The sequence below is a fragment of the Glossina fuscipes genome, unplaced genomic scaffold (assembly GCF_014805625.2).
Source record: "Glossina fuscipes isolate IAEA_lab_2018 unplaced genomic scaffold, Yale_Gfus_2 115, whole genome shotgun sequence".
NCBI lineage: Eukaryota > Metazoa > Arthropoda > Insecta > Diptera > Glossinidae > Glossina > Glossina fuscipes.
The window spans coordinates 1-17,987 of NW_023998458.1; the positions used below are offsets into that span (position 1 = coordinate 1).

Genomic DNA, 17,987 nt, shown 5'->3' on the forward strand with positions numbered 1-17,987 from the left:
AAACGTAAGATATAACATCATTTTAAATCCAAAAACCTTGAAATTTTCGGTTTTTTGCCAAAAACGTAAGGGGCACCATCGTCCTGAATCGAAAAAAGGAAACTTTTGGTTTTTTGTCAAAAACGTATGAGACAACATCATGCTAAATCAAAAAATCCTGAAATTTCCCTTTTTTGTCAAAAACGTATGAGATAACATCATCCTAAATCAAAAAACCTTAAAATTTTTTGCTTTTTGCAAAAACGTAAAGGGGAACATCGTCCTAAATCGAAAAAAATGAAACTTTTGGTTTTTAGCGAAAAACGTAAGGGATAACAAAGTCCTAAATCGCAAAAAATGAAATTTTCTGTTTTTGGCCAAAAACGTAAGGGGTACCATAGTCCTAAATCGAACAAAACGAAATTTTCGGTTTTTTGCTAAACACGTAAGGGGTAACATCGTCCTAAATCGAAAAAAAATGAAATTTTCGGTTTTTTGCCAAAAACGTAAGGGGTAGCATAGTTCTAAATCGCAAAAAATTAAATTTTCGGTTTTTTGCCGAAAACGTAAGATATAACATCATCCTAAATCAAAAAACCTTAAAATTTTTTGCTTTTTGCAAAAACGTAAAGGGTACCATACTTATAAATAGAAAAAAATGAAATTTTCGATTTTTCGTCAACAACGTAAGATATAACATCATCCTGAATCGAAAAACCTTGTAATTTTCTGTATTTTACGAAAACGTAAGGGATACCAACGTTCTAAATCGAAAAAAATTTAGTTTTCGTTTTTGTACGGGTACGTTTTGCAAAACAGAAAAATTAATTTTTTTCGATTTAGGACGAGATTACCTGTTATGTTTTTGACAAAAAAGGAAAATGTAATTTGTTTCTTTTTAGGACGATGTTACCCCTTATGTTTTATGTTTTGTGCCAAAAAACAACAATATCATATATTTCGATTTAGGTCTACGTTACCCCTTACATTTTTTGCAAGAAACGAAAATTTATTTTTTTCCGTTTTTAGGACGATGTTACCCCTATCGCTTTTGGAGAGAAACAAAAATTGTTTTATTTTTAATTTGGTATGATGCTACCTGTTAGGTTTTACGTAACATAACAGACGCGCAAACCTTTTTGTAGAGTTGCAGAAAACAAAATGATGTAACAGAGAACATGCGATAACTGTAAGCGCCCGTCTAAAGAAAGAAAGTAGACGAAGTTTAGTCTTTTTAATGACATAACGTTTGGTAAGAGACTTTTGTGTGATTATAAAAAAATGTTGAGTAATTTTTTAGTTCGAGACGTTCTTGTCCCTGTTTTGATAAACAATAAATGTTTAATGTCCGCAAGAGTGCTAGCTGCACACGTTGATGATACTTTTATTTGTATTAGATATTGGGTAAGCGAGAAAATTAGACAAAACAATTATGAGAATTAATAAATAAATAAATAAGCTGCAGAAGAACAAAAAAGTAAGCAAAGCGAACAGTGCGAGCATTCATGTCCCAGGGGATATGCTTTATTGCTCTGCTTTAACTGTTATTTGTACTTTGAGTGAAAAAAATCTTTTGAAGATTTTTAAAGATTTTTTGAAATGCTATTACGGAATTTTGTTTAAAGATGTGTTTCAATATTTTTGTCTTAATAGCCACGTCCCATACTAACCAATTGACCAACGTAATGCAGCGATGCTCTTATGTCAAAAGAAATTGGACCCTTTGGTTTAAAAATCCTTTCTACATATTTTCATAGAATTTTGAATGATTTGCATATAGGAACGGAAATTAGCACAACTGTTATGGAAACTTTTCGCGAATTCCCCCATATAAATAAATCAAACTTTGAATAATTTGCTAATACAGTTGAAGAATGCTTCAGTGTTTTATGGTTAATCGATCGATTCTGACAGCTTGCGAAACGTTAGAAAAAGTAGATAAAAGTAGATAAGTAGAACGAGTTTCACAACATATTGCAAAGGACTTCGCTTGCAAATAGAACACGTACACAGGGAGAGAATATATACTTTCGGAGATTTGGTTCATTATTGATAATAACACTTATCTAGAATATCGTTTATTCAGCTTTCTCTTCGAAATGATCTTAGCCAAATTCATTAGACATATTTCATTAAAGGGACTCGTGTCAGTTACAACGAATTTTTAAGATTAGTAAGAGATATTCGTAATAAGAGCTTAAAGTAGTTATATATATTGTTACGAAATTTCGCTTTTCTACGATAGGACTCGATCCACTAGATCCGATACTCTTTTCAAGAGAAATACACTTTAAAATTCTTTTAGTTACAATTGTATTCCTTACCAGCAGGATTATTCACAATTTATTTTGACAGTACTCTCGACTCAAATATTCTCGTCCGACTGGCTCTGCCTTCCGTAAATATTCTATTTATATACATTTTTACAAGACTATTAGTTTTTCCTAATTTTATGGCTTCATTTTTAATCCGTTAACCTGCTTTTTCGGTACTTGTTTTCCTCGGCTGGCAGCTGCATGACGCGCCTGCGAATGTACACTTGGTTTTTGAATGTACACTTTGTCTGCTTTTGAGCTAATCTTTCCCATCGGCCGGCACCTGCATGACACGCCGCGAATGTGAATTTGGTTTTTCCCTCTCTAGGGAATCTATTATTTGGGAAAATCAATTATTCGGAATGAGTTGAATTTAGGATCTCCGAAATATATATAGTTCTTATTATTATGCTTTATATCTATAGTCTTCTTTGGTGGTTTCTGAAACCGTCTTTGCATCTACTTCGCGACGTGATGTTCTAAAAATTTTACAGTGATGCATTAATGCGTTTACCAGAAAAATGGCGTAGTCTTAACTATGTATATATATAAAAAACATATGACATAATATAAGTTGGTGGACTTTTTCAAGAATATTCAAACAAATTTTAATGTTTCTTCATTTTTTTGGTAAACCAATTATGGAATGAATGTAGCACTCTTGGAACGTCAGGTCTGAAAGCAAGTATGTATATATATAGCCATACTTCGAAAGTATATTGAAATTAAGACAAAATCAATCAATCAGTATTCTCGCTTGGGGTTTAAAAAAATTTTTAAAAACAATTTTTTATAGACGTATTAAAAAGTATCGCATGCAAATAAACTCTTTAACTTCACATATCTTATCTTTTACACATCTCTTGTGTCTCTCATTATTAATAAAGCACATTTTCTATATGATGTCCCATAAATAGATTTTCATGATTTTTGATCAAGATGAACTTGCTATTTAAATAGTAGCGTCACAGTAAAGAGCTCATCACTCAAGTTCAAGTGATCTGCAAAATTTTTACTAACCATGAATTCAAAGCAAGTATTCATTATAATTTGCATAATTAGCGTGATAGTGACAACGACCGCGGCTGTTCCCAGATGCATTAGATGTTGTTGTAAAGGCAAGAGACGTTTCAATTGTGACCCTCAAGAAAACAATCCTGCGTTGGGCATAAGCAGTGCGGGTAAAGTACGTAAATTTTCTAACCTTTGCTACTTGAGAGCTGCATGCGGACGTAAGTAAGTCTTCTTCATCTACACACAGTCTTCCAGTCCAACTTTCACGTTTTGTGCATCTATTTGTGGGTGAAATTTGTGGTTATATTCGTAAAAGTTTACGGGTAATAAACAAACAAAGATTATACGACGGAGCAAAAATATCATCGGACTATGATGTACTGTAGGTGTAGCCAACGTTCACGTAAAATTTGAAACCGGTACATCCGTACAGAGCATCCATGTATGCACGGGCTTATCTACACCGATTTAGAATGATCAAGAACATATATATATTCTTTACAAGATTTTTCTTATCGATGTGCTCGATATAACGATTGTGAAAATGAATGAGAATAAAATAAGGAAAAACTTGCCTATACAGACATCTGATATATTAGGTGTTTCATCAACGCGGCATAGTTCGTTCGGAAGATCATGTGTATGTGCCGGCAAACACGGGTAAGTATATTTATGACTGCGAATATGAGCATTATGCCAGGTACGTGAATATAACACTGGAATTGGCGAGTAAGTGGCCCTAAAATCCCATGTAGAGGCCATACATGTCCGGATATATGGCAGAAATAACCAACTGTAACGTAAAAATGCTTACAAAGAGCAAAGGCAGCATTTTAGAGAGTAGATCAATTCACATGAGTTGAATCAGTGAATGGCTCTACGACTGCATTGCCTCTTAACAGCATCAGTTACGTTGGTGTGACATTCACAAATTGTCAGGTATGGGGGAGAAATGTGTTGTTAGATATGGGCAATACCTCGACTAAAATATTTTTTACCATTTTCATGTAATAATCTCATAGTTTATATAGAAAAGTTTCAGCATCATATGTACAACCCCTCCCCCTATGAGCCTTAGCAAAGCTATCACAAGGGGAAAGACAATTCCGTTGGAAAAGAAAATGCAGGTAACTACCTATAGAAGATTTGAATAGGCGGACAGACACTCCATTGTGGAATAAAAGTTCACTTTCTTGTTCTTTATATCATCTGTTCGTGAAAAACAAAGGATAAAATAAAACCCAATCAGTCGTATTTTTAAGACAGATTATCACATCGGAAAACATCGGACACCTTAAACTTAACCTTGAAGTTTTATCTATCAACTGATTAGAGATGTTTAAGCAGATCTCAAAGTTGAAAGTTTGTGAATATATCTTATATGTTATCTTTAAAGTTCTGCACATTTAGAATAGATAGCGAGAGGTATCTATAATATCATCGACGAGGAAGGTGAATTCATTTTGTGATATGATTTGTGACACCAAAAGATACGCATAAAAAACTTGATTGGTCTTTCCTTCATGCATTTGTGTATCTGCTGCGAAATGTTTGGAGAAGTTTGGAGAAGTTGACTTTCTCTAATCATTTGAGAAAAAAGTCGAGTGTTGTACTTCACGATAAGTCGTCCTTAATAAACAATCACTCTAGTGTATAATCAGATTTGCGTTCTACGGCCTTTAGTGGACATTTACAAAAAGATCTAAATCCCCATTATTGCTTTATTCTTATGCTTACCTTGAGTTAATAAAAACTTGTAGTGATGATAGGCCTACAAAATTCTTCTTAGCACGATTGAAGTTCCGTTAATACTTTTATCTAAAAAGTCATCATAAACTAATTCGCTTAATTTTAGAAAAAATATGTCAACAAAAATTATGTAAAGAAAAAGTATTTAAACGATGTTATTATGCTAAAGAAAACTAGTGTCAAGTTTTTCGTCAAGTTAAAGACAATTGCAAATGAATCTATTATCAGTACTCGTTTTAATTTTTGTAAAATCGGTAATAATCGAACTTTGTGTAACTGCTCCCTGTACTAAAATATACGATCCTGTGTGCGCTCAAAATCGGAATACAAGTGAACGCCGCACATTTGGAAATTATTGCATGCTGAAGAATGCACAATGCAAACAGAGTAAAAGATAGTTATTTCTTTTGAAGATGAAGAAATTCATTTTTTTTTTTTTGTAGAATGGATTGAAATTTGTTTCGGAGAATGTGAGGATTGCATAAAATGATCATCACCAAGGGATTGAACAAATACGATTTCCAATTACTGCATAAAATAGAAATATTAAATAGCTTCTCTTTACCAACACCTACTGGAACTTTTCTTACATTTCAAATGATTTATGTGCCATTTGCCATATCGCTCGATATAGCATGGCATGGACCATAACTAGATCAAGTAGTTTTCAAAATAGATTTTTTAGAAGTCAGCCCTTACACCGCTAAAAGAGTTCTGCAGAGAGTGCAAGGAATTGTAGTCGGACGAGGCTAAGTCCACAATATACCGTGGACTCTTCTCAGCCAAGCTTTGCAAATTTTTCGCCGATTTATTAAAAATATATACAGTTTGACGATGTGATGGAAGACGACTCCGTCTCTATTAATCAATTCTCAATTGTTTACCTCGCGCGCTTTAGCCACTTTAGTTGCTGACAGTAAAATGCGGACTCAATAGTTTGCCGAAGTTGAAGTAGCACCTTTTACACGATTTCCCTTCAATCCGAGCAAAAGAGCAGAGTATTACCTTGCGCAGCTTCATTCATCTCGGAACATGAACTTTTTCAGCCTTTTTTTAGAGAATGTTGCCACATATTTCTAGCAGGTCGGGAAGACGTATGGCGGCGGAGAGAGAGATAAAGGATATATGGCACTTCTTTGATTGTAAATTTTCTTCATCGATAACTAGGAAATAGGCACCAAAAGATTAAATGTAATTTTAATTTTTCTCTTGCTGCACCTTAATTAAAAAAAGGTGTCAGCTTGTGATTAACAGCAATTTCCGTAAATATTCATAACACTATTTTAAATTTTTATTTTCGAAAATGTTAAGAGGACTAACACACATGTTTTGTATTGCATTAATTATGACGTAAGAAATCATAAAAATTTATTATGTAATTTAAGTCTCATAAAAATCGAGAATTATTAAGTTCGCCAAACATCAGCTGCACTCTTAAGCAATCTTATGGGGCAATCGCATACAGCATGCAGCGCTTATATGGAAACGCAAAGCAGCGCCATTCATTCACCCGATACACTTACTTAAGTAAAGATTTGATGAGAAAAAAAAAACAAAAAAAAAAGGTTGTATTTAAAAGCAAATAAATTCTGAATTTGAAAAGCACAACGCTTTCACACAAGCAATCAAATTTTGAATTTAAAGGAAAGGCTGCCAAGGACAAACAAAAACAAATCAAAGAGATCTTATATTTTGGATTATTGATTAATTTGTGTGCCGCCCTGAAAGACATTGAACTCGCTAGACATTCTTTGTTCATCGTCCGTTTAATCTTCGAAGACCTATATCTTGGATATGTTTATGTCTATAGAAAGATATTTAGTAAATTTTACACTTTATTGGCCATAACAGTAATTATGTGATTTAAGTGCCCTTATGAGCATCCGTTAAATATTGTGAATGTATTCAGCGAATCAAACATTTTAATTAATACGTAAACTAAGGCTTCATTAGTTAGGGAGAAACACAAAACAATAAATATTAAGGCAATAAAGGTCAGATTAACATCCGAAAGGGCTCTTTCAACTCTTTATCAGCTACTCTTAGTTCAAAATGCAAGACCTTACTCGGTTTGTTTATGGTTAATTTTACACATGATCCTATAGTGTAGAGAAACGTTTGTTTTGTTTGTTTATGGAACCGTCTAGCGGTAGCGCACAAACGTTCCTTTAAGAACGAAATGGTAAGACTCGAAGAGAAGTGCTTGCAATAGTATAAAAAAAGTCTAAAGCGAACCCTTGAGGATGTGTATAGTAAGATCCAAGCATTTAGATGCAACAAAGGGGCGGCATCCGGGACGTCATCGCACGAGCCAAAAGACAGTGCTGCAGGCAGACACAGTGTATTCGAGCAACTGGAAGCAAACGATTGGTTTCGTCCAACCCAACTAACTGTTGATTTGTTTATGAGTAAGTGTCCCGCAAATATTTTAGTAGTTTTCTCTAATTATTTCATTAGCTTTTTCTTTTTTTATCCGAAATTTTGTGGAAAATCCATTTATAAAAATTTACTCTTTAGGTAAGGGACAGAACTGAGAACAAAGCAAATATTGCTTGTAAATGATTTGAAAAAAAATAGGTAAGAACATTGCACACTCGACACCACCTCGCCTTCTACAGCTATTTACTCGCACACACCTCGCATACAGCAAAAATTACATGCTATTTTCAGGACGAGTCATACTTTTCATGAAAGACCGTATATTGCAGTATCACATGACGTAATCCATATATATCAAGCTGACCTTACTGCCTAAAAATTTTATTACTTTTCAATTTCCATCACGAATAGCTAGAAATTAGTCTGTCTCTCCATATAAGGGTGTGCTATTTCTAATAACTTTTGTATATATTAGGAAAGTTAATCTATACGATCCGAGTTCCCTAGCATTCATTTTTTTTGACTAAGGACCATTTTTATTCATAAAATATTTGAAATTAAACATTTTCCTGAAGGGCTTACTATTCATGAGACGGAGGAATAGACTCATGGGGTTTAGACTCCATTTAGACTTCATTTATATTCGGTGATAACCAAAAAATAGACCTACATGATTCAAATTTGGTAAGATTGACTCTTTATCGATTTACTATTAAGAACCAATTTTCAAAATGAAATATAGAAAATTATACCCTTTTATCACATAAAGATTCCATCTTCCTAAAAACGAAATACGGTGTAAGAGAGGAGCTTCAAAAATCTGCCACAACCGAAGCAAATTTTTTGAACCATTTTGAAAGGGGAGTGGTCGATAATGCGGGCCGAGCCGAACAATTTTCAATAGCGTCCGCAATTGAAGCAAAGCACGCAATTTTACGAAATTTCATCAAAATGCCTCAAAGATAGCAATCTATAGGTTGAACACAAAAAAATGCATCGACAGACCTCAGACGGACGGACTGACAGATAAGCTTAGCTCGATTTAGAAAATGGTTCCGAATCGATCGGATAAGTCCTTCTGAGTGTTGCGTACGTCAAACGCACAGACTTAACATCGCCCGTACAACAATTGTTATAGGGATGAAATTGAGGTTAACGGAAGCTGTTGTAGATATATTTCAGAGCAACTCTTGGCCAACATTACATTCTTTTCCAAGTTAACCTAATAATAATGCCATGAGATGGCTGATAGTGCGGATAACTGTTGGAGTACAAGTGGTATAATAAATTTGCGTTTTTCAATCACGCGAAATAAAAATATTTAAAATTTTTCTTTTTCCGTCTTTTCGTCTTTTGTCAACTTAATTAAGTTTTTTTAAGCTTTTCGAAGCAATTATTTATTTTATATAAATTTTTCATTTGCATATCCACGCCGTGTTAATCTCTTTCACTTTCCGTTACTTTTGCACCATTTGAAGTTTCCCTCACAAGCTGCTAAAAATTCAGTGCTAAAGCGTTTATGTCGTTTCTTTTTTTCTTTAGCAAAGCCATTCATTCACATATGCGAGCAACGTTTGCCTATAAAAAAGTGTAATAAAAAGAAATCAAGTTTTTTATTTTTTTTTTTTTGCCTATTAACGGTCAGACGGTTTATTTTGATTGTCTGAGATTTAAAATCATATCTTGCTCCTGTTTTAAATTATTTTTTATTATTATTTATTTATGTTCATTTTTATTTATGTAGTTTTTATTTGGCCGCCAACGTGTGTTTTTTTCTTTTCTCTCTACTTCTAAGCTACTAATAAGCAACTATCAATAAATATTTTTATAATATTTAGATCATAGGTTTTTTTGTTTTTTTAAAGGTGCGTAATATTACGCCTATGTAGAAGGCAAACGGAAGTTCTGACTAATGCATATGTAAAGCTGAACTACCGTTTCGGTTTCTTTGCCAACAGACGAGTTATTAAAAAAAAAAAAAAAAAATTAATTGCTTTACATCATTTAAGCAAGATCTACCTGTAGGAAAAAAAGCAGTAATGGCAACGACAGCAGCAACAACAATTTGCCTCAATTATAGTTCAAAGAATTTATTGACAAGACTTAAGATTTCGTATCGATTTCGTAAATCACCACAAATCAATAAAATTTATGGAGAAAAAACGGCAGCAATAAATGGTCCTTGTTTTGGCTGCTGTTCTGATTGGAAGATATATTGAATGAATTGAAAATGACTTAAGCCGCTAACTTGATGTCATAATTTAGGATAAAAAACTAATAATAAATTATTAATGTTTTTACTTTTCATTAATAATGAAAGAAAAAAATTGAAAAAATAAATTTTACTATATATTTTGCGCTTTGCGTTATGAGAAATGCATGCATACATATATGCATGCATGCATGCACACATACATACATACGTACATATATATATATATATATATGTATGTATGTTTTTACTGCCAATACAATTATTATCAGTATTAAGTAATCTCACTTCATATGCATGCATACACGTAAATGGCGTGTGACTATTGCTCTTGTTATCAGTGGAATACAATACCGTATGTATACGTGTACATTTGTGTTTTTTTATTTTTTTTTTTGCATTGGTGGAAGGTGTAAAACAAAGTATAAATTTCATGCATGCAATAAAAGAGCTTTAAGAAATATAATAAAAGCAGGTGGTCAACTATACAAGAGAGATAAGGAAATTATTGTGGGAAATAAATATGAACTCAATTGCAGCTTGGTTAGCGCGTTTAGCTACACTTAACAAGAACTATACGACTGAATTTGAAATTGCCGTATTCGCATTATGATATTAAACACAGCTTTGCAAGAGCTCTGATAGTTGTAAGGACGTTGCAATGAAATTTTAGTGTACACGTCGTGCCTACGAACAAATTGACTTAGCAGTTATTGTGTCTTTATCAAACATACCGTGTTTTAGAGCGGCAATGAATGAGTAAGCATTGGAACTTTGACCAAGAAAGCTAACTGCGTTAGGCAAACCTCGCAATATGCAGACAATGGTAGAAGATAAAAATGACACGAATTCTTGACTGTTGTCACCTACTTTTTCGTTTCTCAGTTACACTTTCCCAATTCGGACTTTTCTCATCTTTTTTCATATTGTTCATCACATTCATCTATGTGCTCTCAAATATCAAAAAAAAAAAAAAAACAAAAAAAACAAAAAAAACCCTCTTGTAAGACAAAGACATTTAGTTTCAATCTGATTATCTTAACTATTATGACCTTGAACTTATTTTAAAAAAAAAATTATAGTAGGTTTCTGTATCACAGTACTAAAGTAGGTATGACGGTGTAGGGACAATTGAACGACGGTGTATATTGTTTTGGTTAAAAACCGTTATGATGGCGGAAGGATGGCAGCAGTAGCAGAATACGATCCAAGTGTTGTTCAGTTATGATGAAAACGAACTAATATCCGAGCTCTAAATATCGTAGAATATTAACTAAAGTTGACATAAAATGATAAGAAATACTGCAGAGTTTTAACATCTCGATCTCGTCAGAAAATTAATGAAAAGAAAAAGTGGACTCCACTCATAATAAAATTGGCATCCATTCACAATGGGTGTGGAGAACATACTCTACAAGCCAAAAATGCGAACTTCAGGCCTCCGCAGAGTTAATCTCAATGTACACTTTCGATGCAGTACTCTTCTTCTTATTTTATTACAAATCTATTGCTGGATATAAGCGATCACATGCTTTTTTTTCTTTAACAATCTCATGATTTTATTTTATCTCTAAGGTACATTATTAACTAAAGCCTAAAAATCTTTCCGACTACTTGCTATCATGATCGAATATGATTTCGCCTATGGTTATCAGCCCTGTCCAATAACGAATAGTACACGGTCACAATATTTTTTGCTACTTACGGCTCTACGCTCTTCGATAAGGCCTTCCTCTACTAAGTGGAAGAGTTCGTATTCTTCTCCATCTACCATTTTTGGAATGAGCACGAAGTGATGTCGAGAGAAACCATGTTACGTTAAAGCAAGTAAGGGAAATACCTCGAGAATCTAGAATATTTGTTTCGTCAAAATTTTCCCAATTATTGACGACCGTATGTCCTAGTGACGGATTGCAATATTTAAGAATTTTAATAGAGTTACAATAGAATGTTGAAATTCCTTCAGTGAAAATGTGTTTGTCCTTTGAATTTTTTCAAAAGGAAGCTAAGTAAACAAGTTATATCCGAAAGCGGTCGAATGTCCTATACCCATAACCGTTATCCTATAAAATATTAAAAATAAGGAAATTTATAACTTCGCTGACCACTAAATATCGGCTGATTTTTTCCAATTTTATACCCACCACCGAAAGATGGGGGATGTGTCCACATTGTGAAAACGTTTGCAACGTCTGGAAGAAGACGCCACAATGTATATATGTGCTTGATTGGCATCAAAGAGTGTCCCTCGGTGCATCTATCCGTCTCTGTTGCGAACATCCTCTTGGCCGCAAAAATAAACCTATCGACTTCAAATCTGAGAAAGTATTGAAAGTATTGCAAACTGAGAACACCTCCGCTTTTCAATAAATAATAAAAAATTGGTTTTTTGCTCATTTCTCGTAAACTATAGCAGATAAATGTGCAAAAATTTGAACACATATTCTATGGGCGACGTTGTAGCACCTGTACAGCAAAATGGGGAAAATTAGCACCGCTTATCCAATCTCATCCTTCGGTAATGGGTATAGAAACGCATTCCACCACTTACGGCGGATTTAATAAACAATCAATTTGGATTATTTTCGCATTTCTAACTGTACAAACTTATTCCCAAAAGATAATAAAATTTATGAAATAAGAAATTTAACAATTGTTTTGTATCAAGCCAAGCGTAATAGATGTGGCAAAAAAAGCAAAAATGAACTCAACCTGTTCCTGTTCGGCATTGACGTAGATGTATTTCATTGATGATAGGATTTAAGTGGGACACGGGTTTAACTAACTATAATAGATGGGAAAATTAGTTTTTATTCAATATTTTGTTGTTGTTGCGCTCTCACATAAGCAACGTTATTCTTAGGTAGACTATCGACTCTCCGCTTAAAATTGTTTAATTGGATGTTTGTTTGTAAAAATTTAAAAATTTTCAACATATTTATGCTTAAAAACTGTTCAACTATACATAATAACTGAGTTTAACTCATTTAAAAAAAAAAAAAAATTACTTTTGCTTTTATTAATAACTCTTGAACTCACAAAACCTCACTCAATACATCTAAAAACCTAAACTAAAGTTTTGTCAACTAACAGCGTACGTAAGTAAAATCTCTGTAGAAAAAAAAAAAAAAAAAAATCAAACAACTTTTGCTCTCTTTTGTTAACGCAAAAGTTTAAAGCGTTAACGTTAACGCTTAAGGCGACGATGTAAACAGACGGAGGCACGAATATGAATGTGCGGTTAATAAAAGCCCGGGCTGTCGTTATTTACTCGAATGAATGACTGACTGACTTGACTGACTGAACCACACTGAATTGACTGAGTCGTCGTCGTGTGTCTGCACAAGTGAACGTGAGCTTCAACTTTGGTTTTTCTTAAACAACATTTGGCCTAAGCAGACAGTTAATTGTTGGACACACGCTACGGTGGTTGTAAATGCGGCTTTTAACAGTACTCGTAGTACTGAAAACGTGTGAAAGTTAACACTTGTAAGTTATATAAAGCAAAAGCTGTCTATATAGTTGTGTACGACGACGAAATTTTTTCTTGCTGTTTCTGTTTTTTTTTTTTTTTTTATCTAAAAAAAATTTTAAAAAATATTTAGAATTAATTGAAAGAAAGAAAAGATGAAGTGCTCGCTCTTGTAAGAAATGCTGACCTAGAAAATGAATTAAATTAAAAGTGAAATAAATTGAAATGAAATGAAAAACCCAACGATTAGCTTAGAAAGTGTGTAATAAAAGTAGAGTAATAAAAAAGTGTTAGAGAGAAATTCTTTCTGAATAAATAAAAATAAATCTAAATAAAATTGAAAGAGAAAAAGAAGAAGAAGAAAAATAAAAATAAAAAGATTTAAGAAACAAACTTCGAGTGTGAACTGAAAATAATTAGAAAAAAAAAAATATTTATTTTAATTAATTAAGAATTCTTTAGAATTATTTAATTAAATTAATTTGAAAGAATTAATCAACAACAATCACCGATTGCTGCCATAATTGGATTAAGTTTTACTAAGACCGCTGCTCTACTGCTACTGCGACTACTGCGACTACGACTGCTATTTGTTTTTTGTGACTTTGCATTCTATACAAAAAAGTATCATCATTGCCATTCGGACAAGTTGTTCAACAACAACAACAATGATATTAAGGTAAACCATCGAATTTCTAATTCAGCTAAAAATGGTGCGACGAGGATTGTTTGTTTTTTTTTTTTTTTTTTTGGCTTTTTTGTGAATAAATTTTAATTTCTTTAGTTATATTTTTATTTATTAACGCATTCATTTATGTTAAATTGTGTGTTCGCGCTTTTCTTCTGCGATTTTTTTTTAAATTTTTTTTGTCAATCTGTTTTAAGTATATTTTGCATAAATGCTTTAACAAGTGACACACATATGGTTCTGTTTTTTTTTTTCTTTGGTTTCTTTTTTGCCTTTTTGTTTTTCTTATTGTTTTCTGGTGCTGTTGTCGTCTGCTGTCTTGAACTGAGCCAATGCTTCGTTCGTTTGGTACAAGTTCTTATTTGTTTTTATTATGACGACGATGTGCTCTTTCAGTTCGCTTACTCGCTTAGTAAGCATGTCGTTTACTTCGTCGTCAAACTATTCTTCACATGCACTTTTGTATCTTTCCTTTTTATTCAATTTTATTATGAAATTCTCTTGTATTTAGATATACATCCGTATATAAGGTGAATATTTACATATGTTACGCCAAAAATTTAATATTCAGGTTGAATATATGAATCGATAAATTGATTCTTTAGAAATCGATTGAGAAATACAAAAAAAAAAAGAAAAAATTTTCTCATAAACCCATTTAATTGCAACGAAAACAATTATAGATGAAAAAAAAATCTCAAGATATTTATTATATTAAAATTCATGGCATCATTAAAGCCAGTGAAAGCCTTCATTAATAACGCTATGAAAATGAATGTCCTTTGCTTAATACTTTCGTGTAGATTATTGTAGTAAATGTCTTCTCTAAAAAAAAAAAATCGAGTTTTGCGCTTAAGTCTTTTAATTTGAAAAACCTTTCTTTTGATGATAATTAAGCATTAATATGCATATGGAGGAACTAAGCTGTATGACGTTTTTTTATCGCATTTGACAAACGAAAATGTTTGCCAGACAATTGACAGCAAAAGTTTTGAAACTGCCTCTAAACACTTCCTAAGGAAATAAAATAGAAAAAAACAGAGCTACACAAACATTAATTATATATTTTATATATGCATTTTATTATAAAACATGATTCAACAATGTTTTCAATTTTTTCTTTTTTTCCTAATTTATTTTTTATCAATTTTTCTTTTCCTCATTTCATTTCATTTCATTTCGCATTTTCACTGCGATAAGGTAGTAACTTGTCAATGATTGTTTTGCTTTGCTTAAACCCAATGGTTGAAGTTTATAATTTCTACTTTAAGCTTAGTTTAAATAACTCTTTGAAGTTGATGAAGTTCAGAGTTCATAGGTCATCTCATTATTAAAAAAGTGTGTTTTTAAACAAAACGACAAAATGATTCTTTAGTAGTTTCTAACTAAAGCAGGCAATGTTTGAAGTACCTATTGGACACACCACAGAATCTTCAAATACTTAATCAAAGTCGGTAATGATTGAATTTAAACATATTTGCGAACTTATCTTTCTCCCTGCTGAATTCTTCCTCACAACCTCAAAGCATTATCTACATAAACAAGCTTCACCTTAAATTGTGTTTCTTGGCATTTGCATCCATTTGAAAATGGAAGTTCGCTAAAATAACGTTTAAAGGACGAAAACTGAAGCTGCAAACAGTTAACAAAGTTATCTACATGTTTGTGTAAATATGTTATTTGGAAAGCCTCTGCTCATTTGCATTCAGGCGCACATGTACAAATACAAAATTTCTACAACACTTTTCCTTGGAACTTATATCTTATAAGATCTTCGATGCTTCCTGCACTGTGGTATGCTCTCTTTAAAAAACAAAATGTATATTAGAACACTTCGTTCACAGATATATATAGGAATTGTGTAGAGAACACAGATCGAAATCCGAGAATCGTTTAAGCATTCTTGTTACCTCAAGATGTTTAGCTCTTTCTCACATGTTACTTTATCTTCTAGTTACCTATTTGGCATTTTTGTTTTTTTTTTTACTCCTATACACTCAGTATTATTTCCTTATTTCATTCCTTATTACAAAGTAGACTCTAAACTATTCAACTTCTCGAAGGTATTCAATCCTATTATCCAAAACTGTTTAAGACGTGTTTCGGATGCACTATGATGCGAGTAAACTAATACAAATGGCCGTCCTTTCATCCTCTGCCCATGTTTGCGATTAAGCTTACTGCAGTCTATTCCTATGTCGGTACCCTATCAACCAACGTGTAAGGAAGTTTTCATCCTTCCACCCATCCGCCTATCTGGCAATCATTCATACGCCTTACAATCAATTTTTCTACTCAGTCGTTCGAGCATCTGTCCGCCCTTTCATCTATCTGCCTGTATCTGCCTATATTCACGCGTACATTGCTCTGTTTATTTCAACCTAAGAGGCGACCGGTTCGTCATTGGCTTGTAGAAACTTTACTTCTTCTTATCGGTTATTTGTTATTATTTCATTTTTCAATTTCCCTAAATACTGCTATTGATGAAATGCAAACAAGCATACAATCAATAAATCGCATTTAATTATACAATATTTACGAGCATTAATAGTATTGAACTTTACGTTGTCACTAGATGGTTACAAACGCGTGCTAGCATTAATTGAAATCGTTAAACCGGAAAAATGTAGCAAATCAAACAATTTTTGTGCGTGTTTTTACTTTCTCTGGATCACGACTCTAATACTAATAGCATTTAATGTGAATGTCTGCGAATGTGTGTCTGTGCGTTTTGTTTTTCTAAATCGTCCAAACGCATTTCAAAGAGAAGTAAGATAAATATAGCGACATTTATAAAAACAAAAAAGAAGAAGAAGAAAAAAAATAACAGAAAAACTGAAAAACAGGGCATTACACTTTAACAAGTCATGACAATGAGAGAATGCTATCGGCACAAACAGGTTAAAAGATGATTTCCTGAACAACTTTTTTCTTCTTTTTTTCTTGCCTTCTTTCGTCTACATTACATTTGCCATGTGCACGTACGTGCTTGTTAAAACTGTTGTTGCCATTGCTAGCGCGGCTGCAGCTGTTGCTATATTTATACATATATGCTGAGACCAAACAAAACTGCATTAAATTGCATTAAAATCCGTAAAAGAAAACAAAAGCGAAAACAAAAAAAAAAGTGATATGATAGGGAACCTTTTACCGGTTGGTGTAGACAAGTGTAGATATGTACGCGAAAAAGTCTTGGGATTTATTCAAGATGACCCATTTTTTTTTTTTTTTTTTGCTTAATCGTAAAAGAACTACTTTTTCAAGCGCTTCCCCACATTTTTTTCAAAGTACATCTTTGAAGTCTCCTCCGTGGTGTCAATCAATTCAAAGACTCTTTAGTCAATCGCTTTACGCAGGAGCTATCCCGCTCAAGATTGTATGCAACGAGTCCTAGACACATAATTACAAAATATTTTTAACGCAGTGAAGGAATGATCTGAGTTGTCTCCTTCGAGCTTAAAAGAAAATTTTTTGACATCATATCTCTTATTTGCATATTGTACTTATGGGATCAGGATGCTAGTCGGCTAGGGTCGGGCAAGTTTTTAATCCGCTCGCGTTTACTATTTACTTTCAGGATAAACTTTACGCTATTAGTGCAGCCATGTTCTTGAGAGGACTTTACTTTTGCAAGCCTTTTCCAACTTCTCGGTGATTTCATAGTGAAGAGATTGTTTGGGTGATTTTGTAATCTATAGGAAAAAAGATCGTGAAAGCCAATTTACGGCAGAACTAACTGTTCTAGGCGAAACCAGTTCTCTCCGAAGATGTCGGATCTATATTTTTCAGTAGCATTAACTCTAAATGCCCGATACTTCTTGATCTATAGTATATACATAATTTCATTGTATAAGTGTATGTCGGCGGCAAGATAACTTTGTTTGTATGTATGAGTGTGCGCCTTTGATTTTGTAGGTAATTATGAAGATTTGATAAAAACCAACCACAAAAAAACCAAGCAAGACAATCTATCATTGTTTTTGTAATTGTAGTGGTAAACGTGAAGCTAAAGATCATCGTGGTCGTTGTTGTTTGTTTATTTGTTTGTTGTTGTTCTCTGACTAGTAAATAAGTTGTCATTTCATGATTGTATGTCTGCCTGATGTTTATGTATTAGACATATTATTACATATACATACATAGCATGTATGTGCCTACTCACACACACACACACACACA

General features: G+C 33.0%; 1 protein-coding gene across 1 annotated transcript in view; it reads left to right on the plus strand.

Annotated features, from left to right (window-relative positions):
• The first annotated feature begins 13,498 nt into the window (after positions 1-13,498).
• The window catches only part of LOC119640086 (peroxidase), a 65,690-nt gene continuing 61,201 nt past the window's right edge, over positions 13,499-17,987 (plus strand). The window contains exon 1 of the mRNA XM_038037877.1: positions 13,499-13,799. Within this exon, the coding sequence (XP_037893805.1) occupies positions 13,789-13,799 (11 nt within the window). The 5' untranslated portion in view covers positions 13,499-13,788. The remainder of the gene's footprint in view (positions 13,800-17,987) is intronic.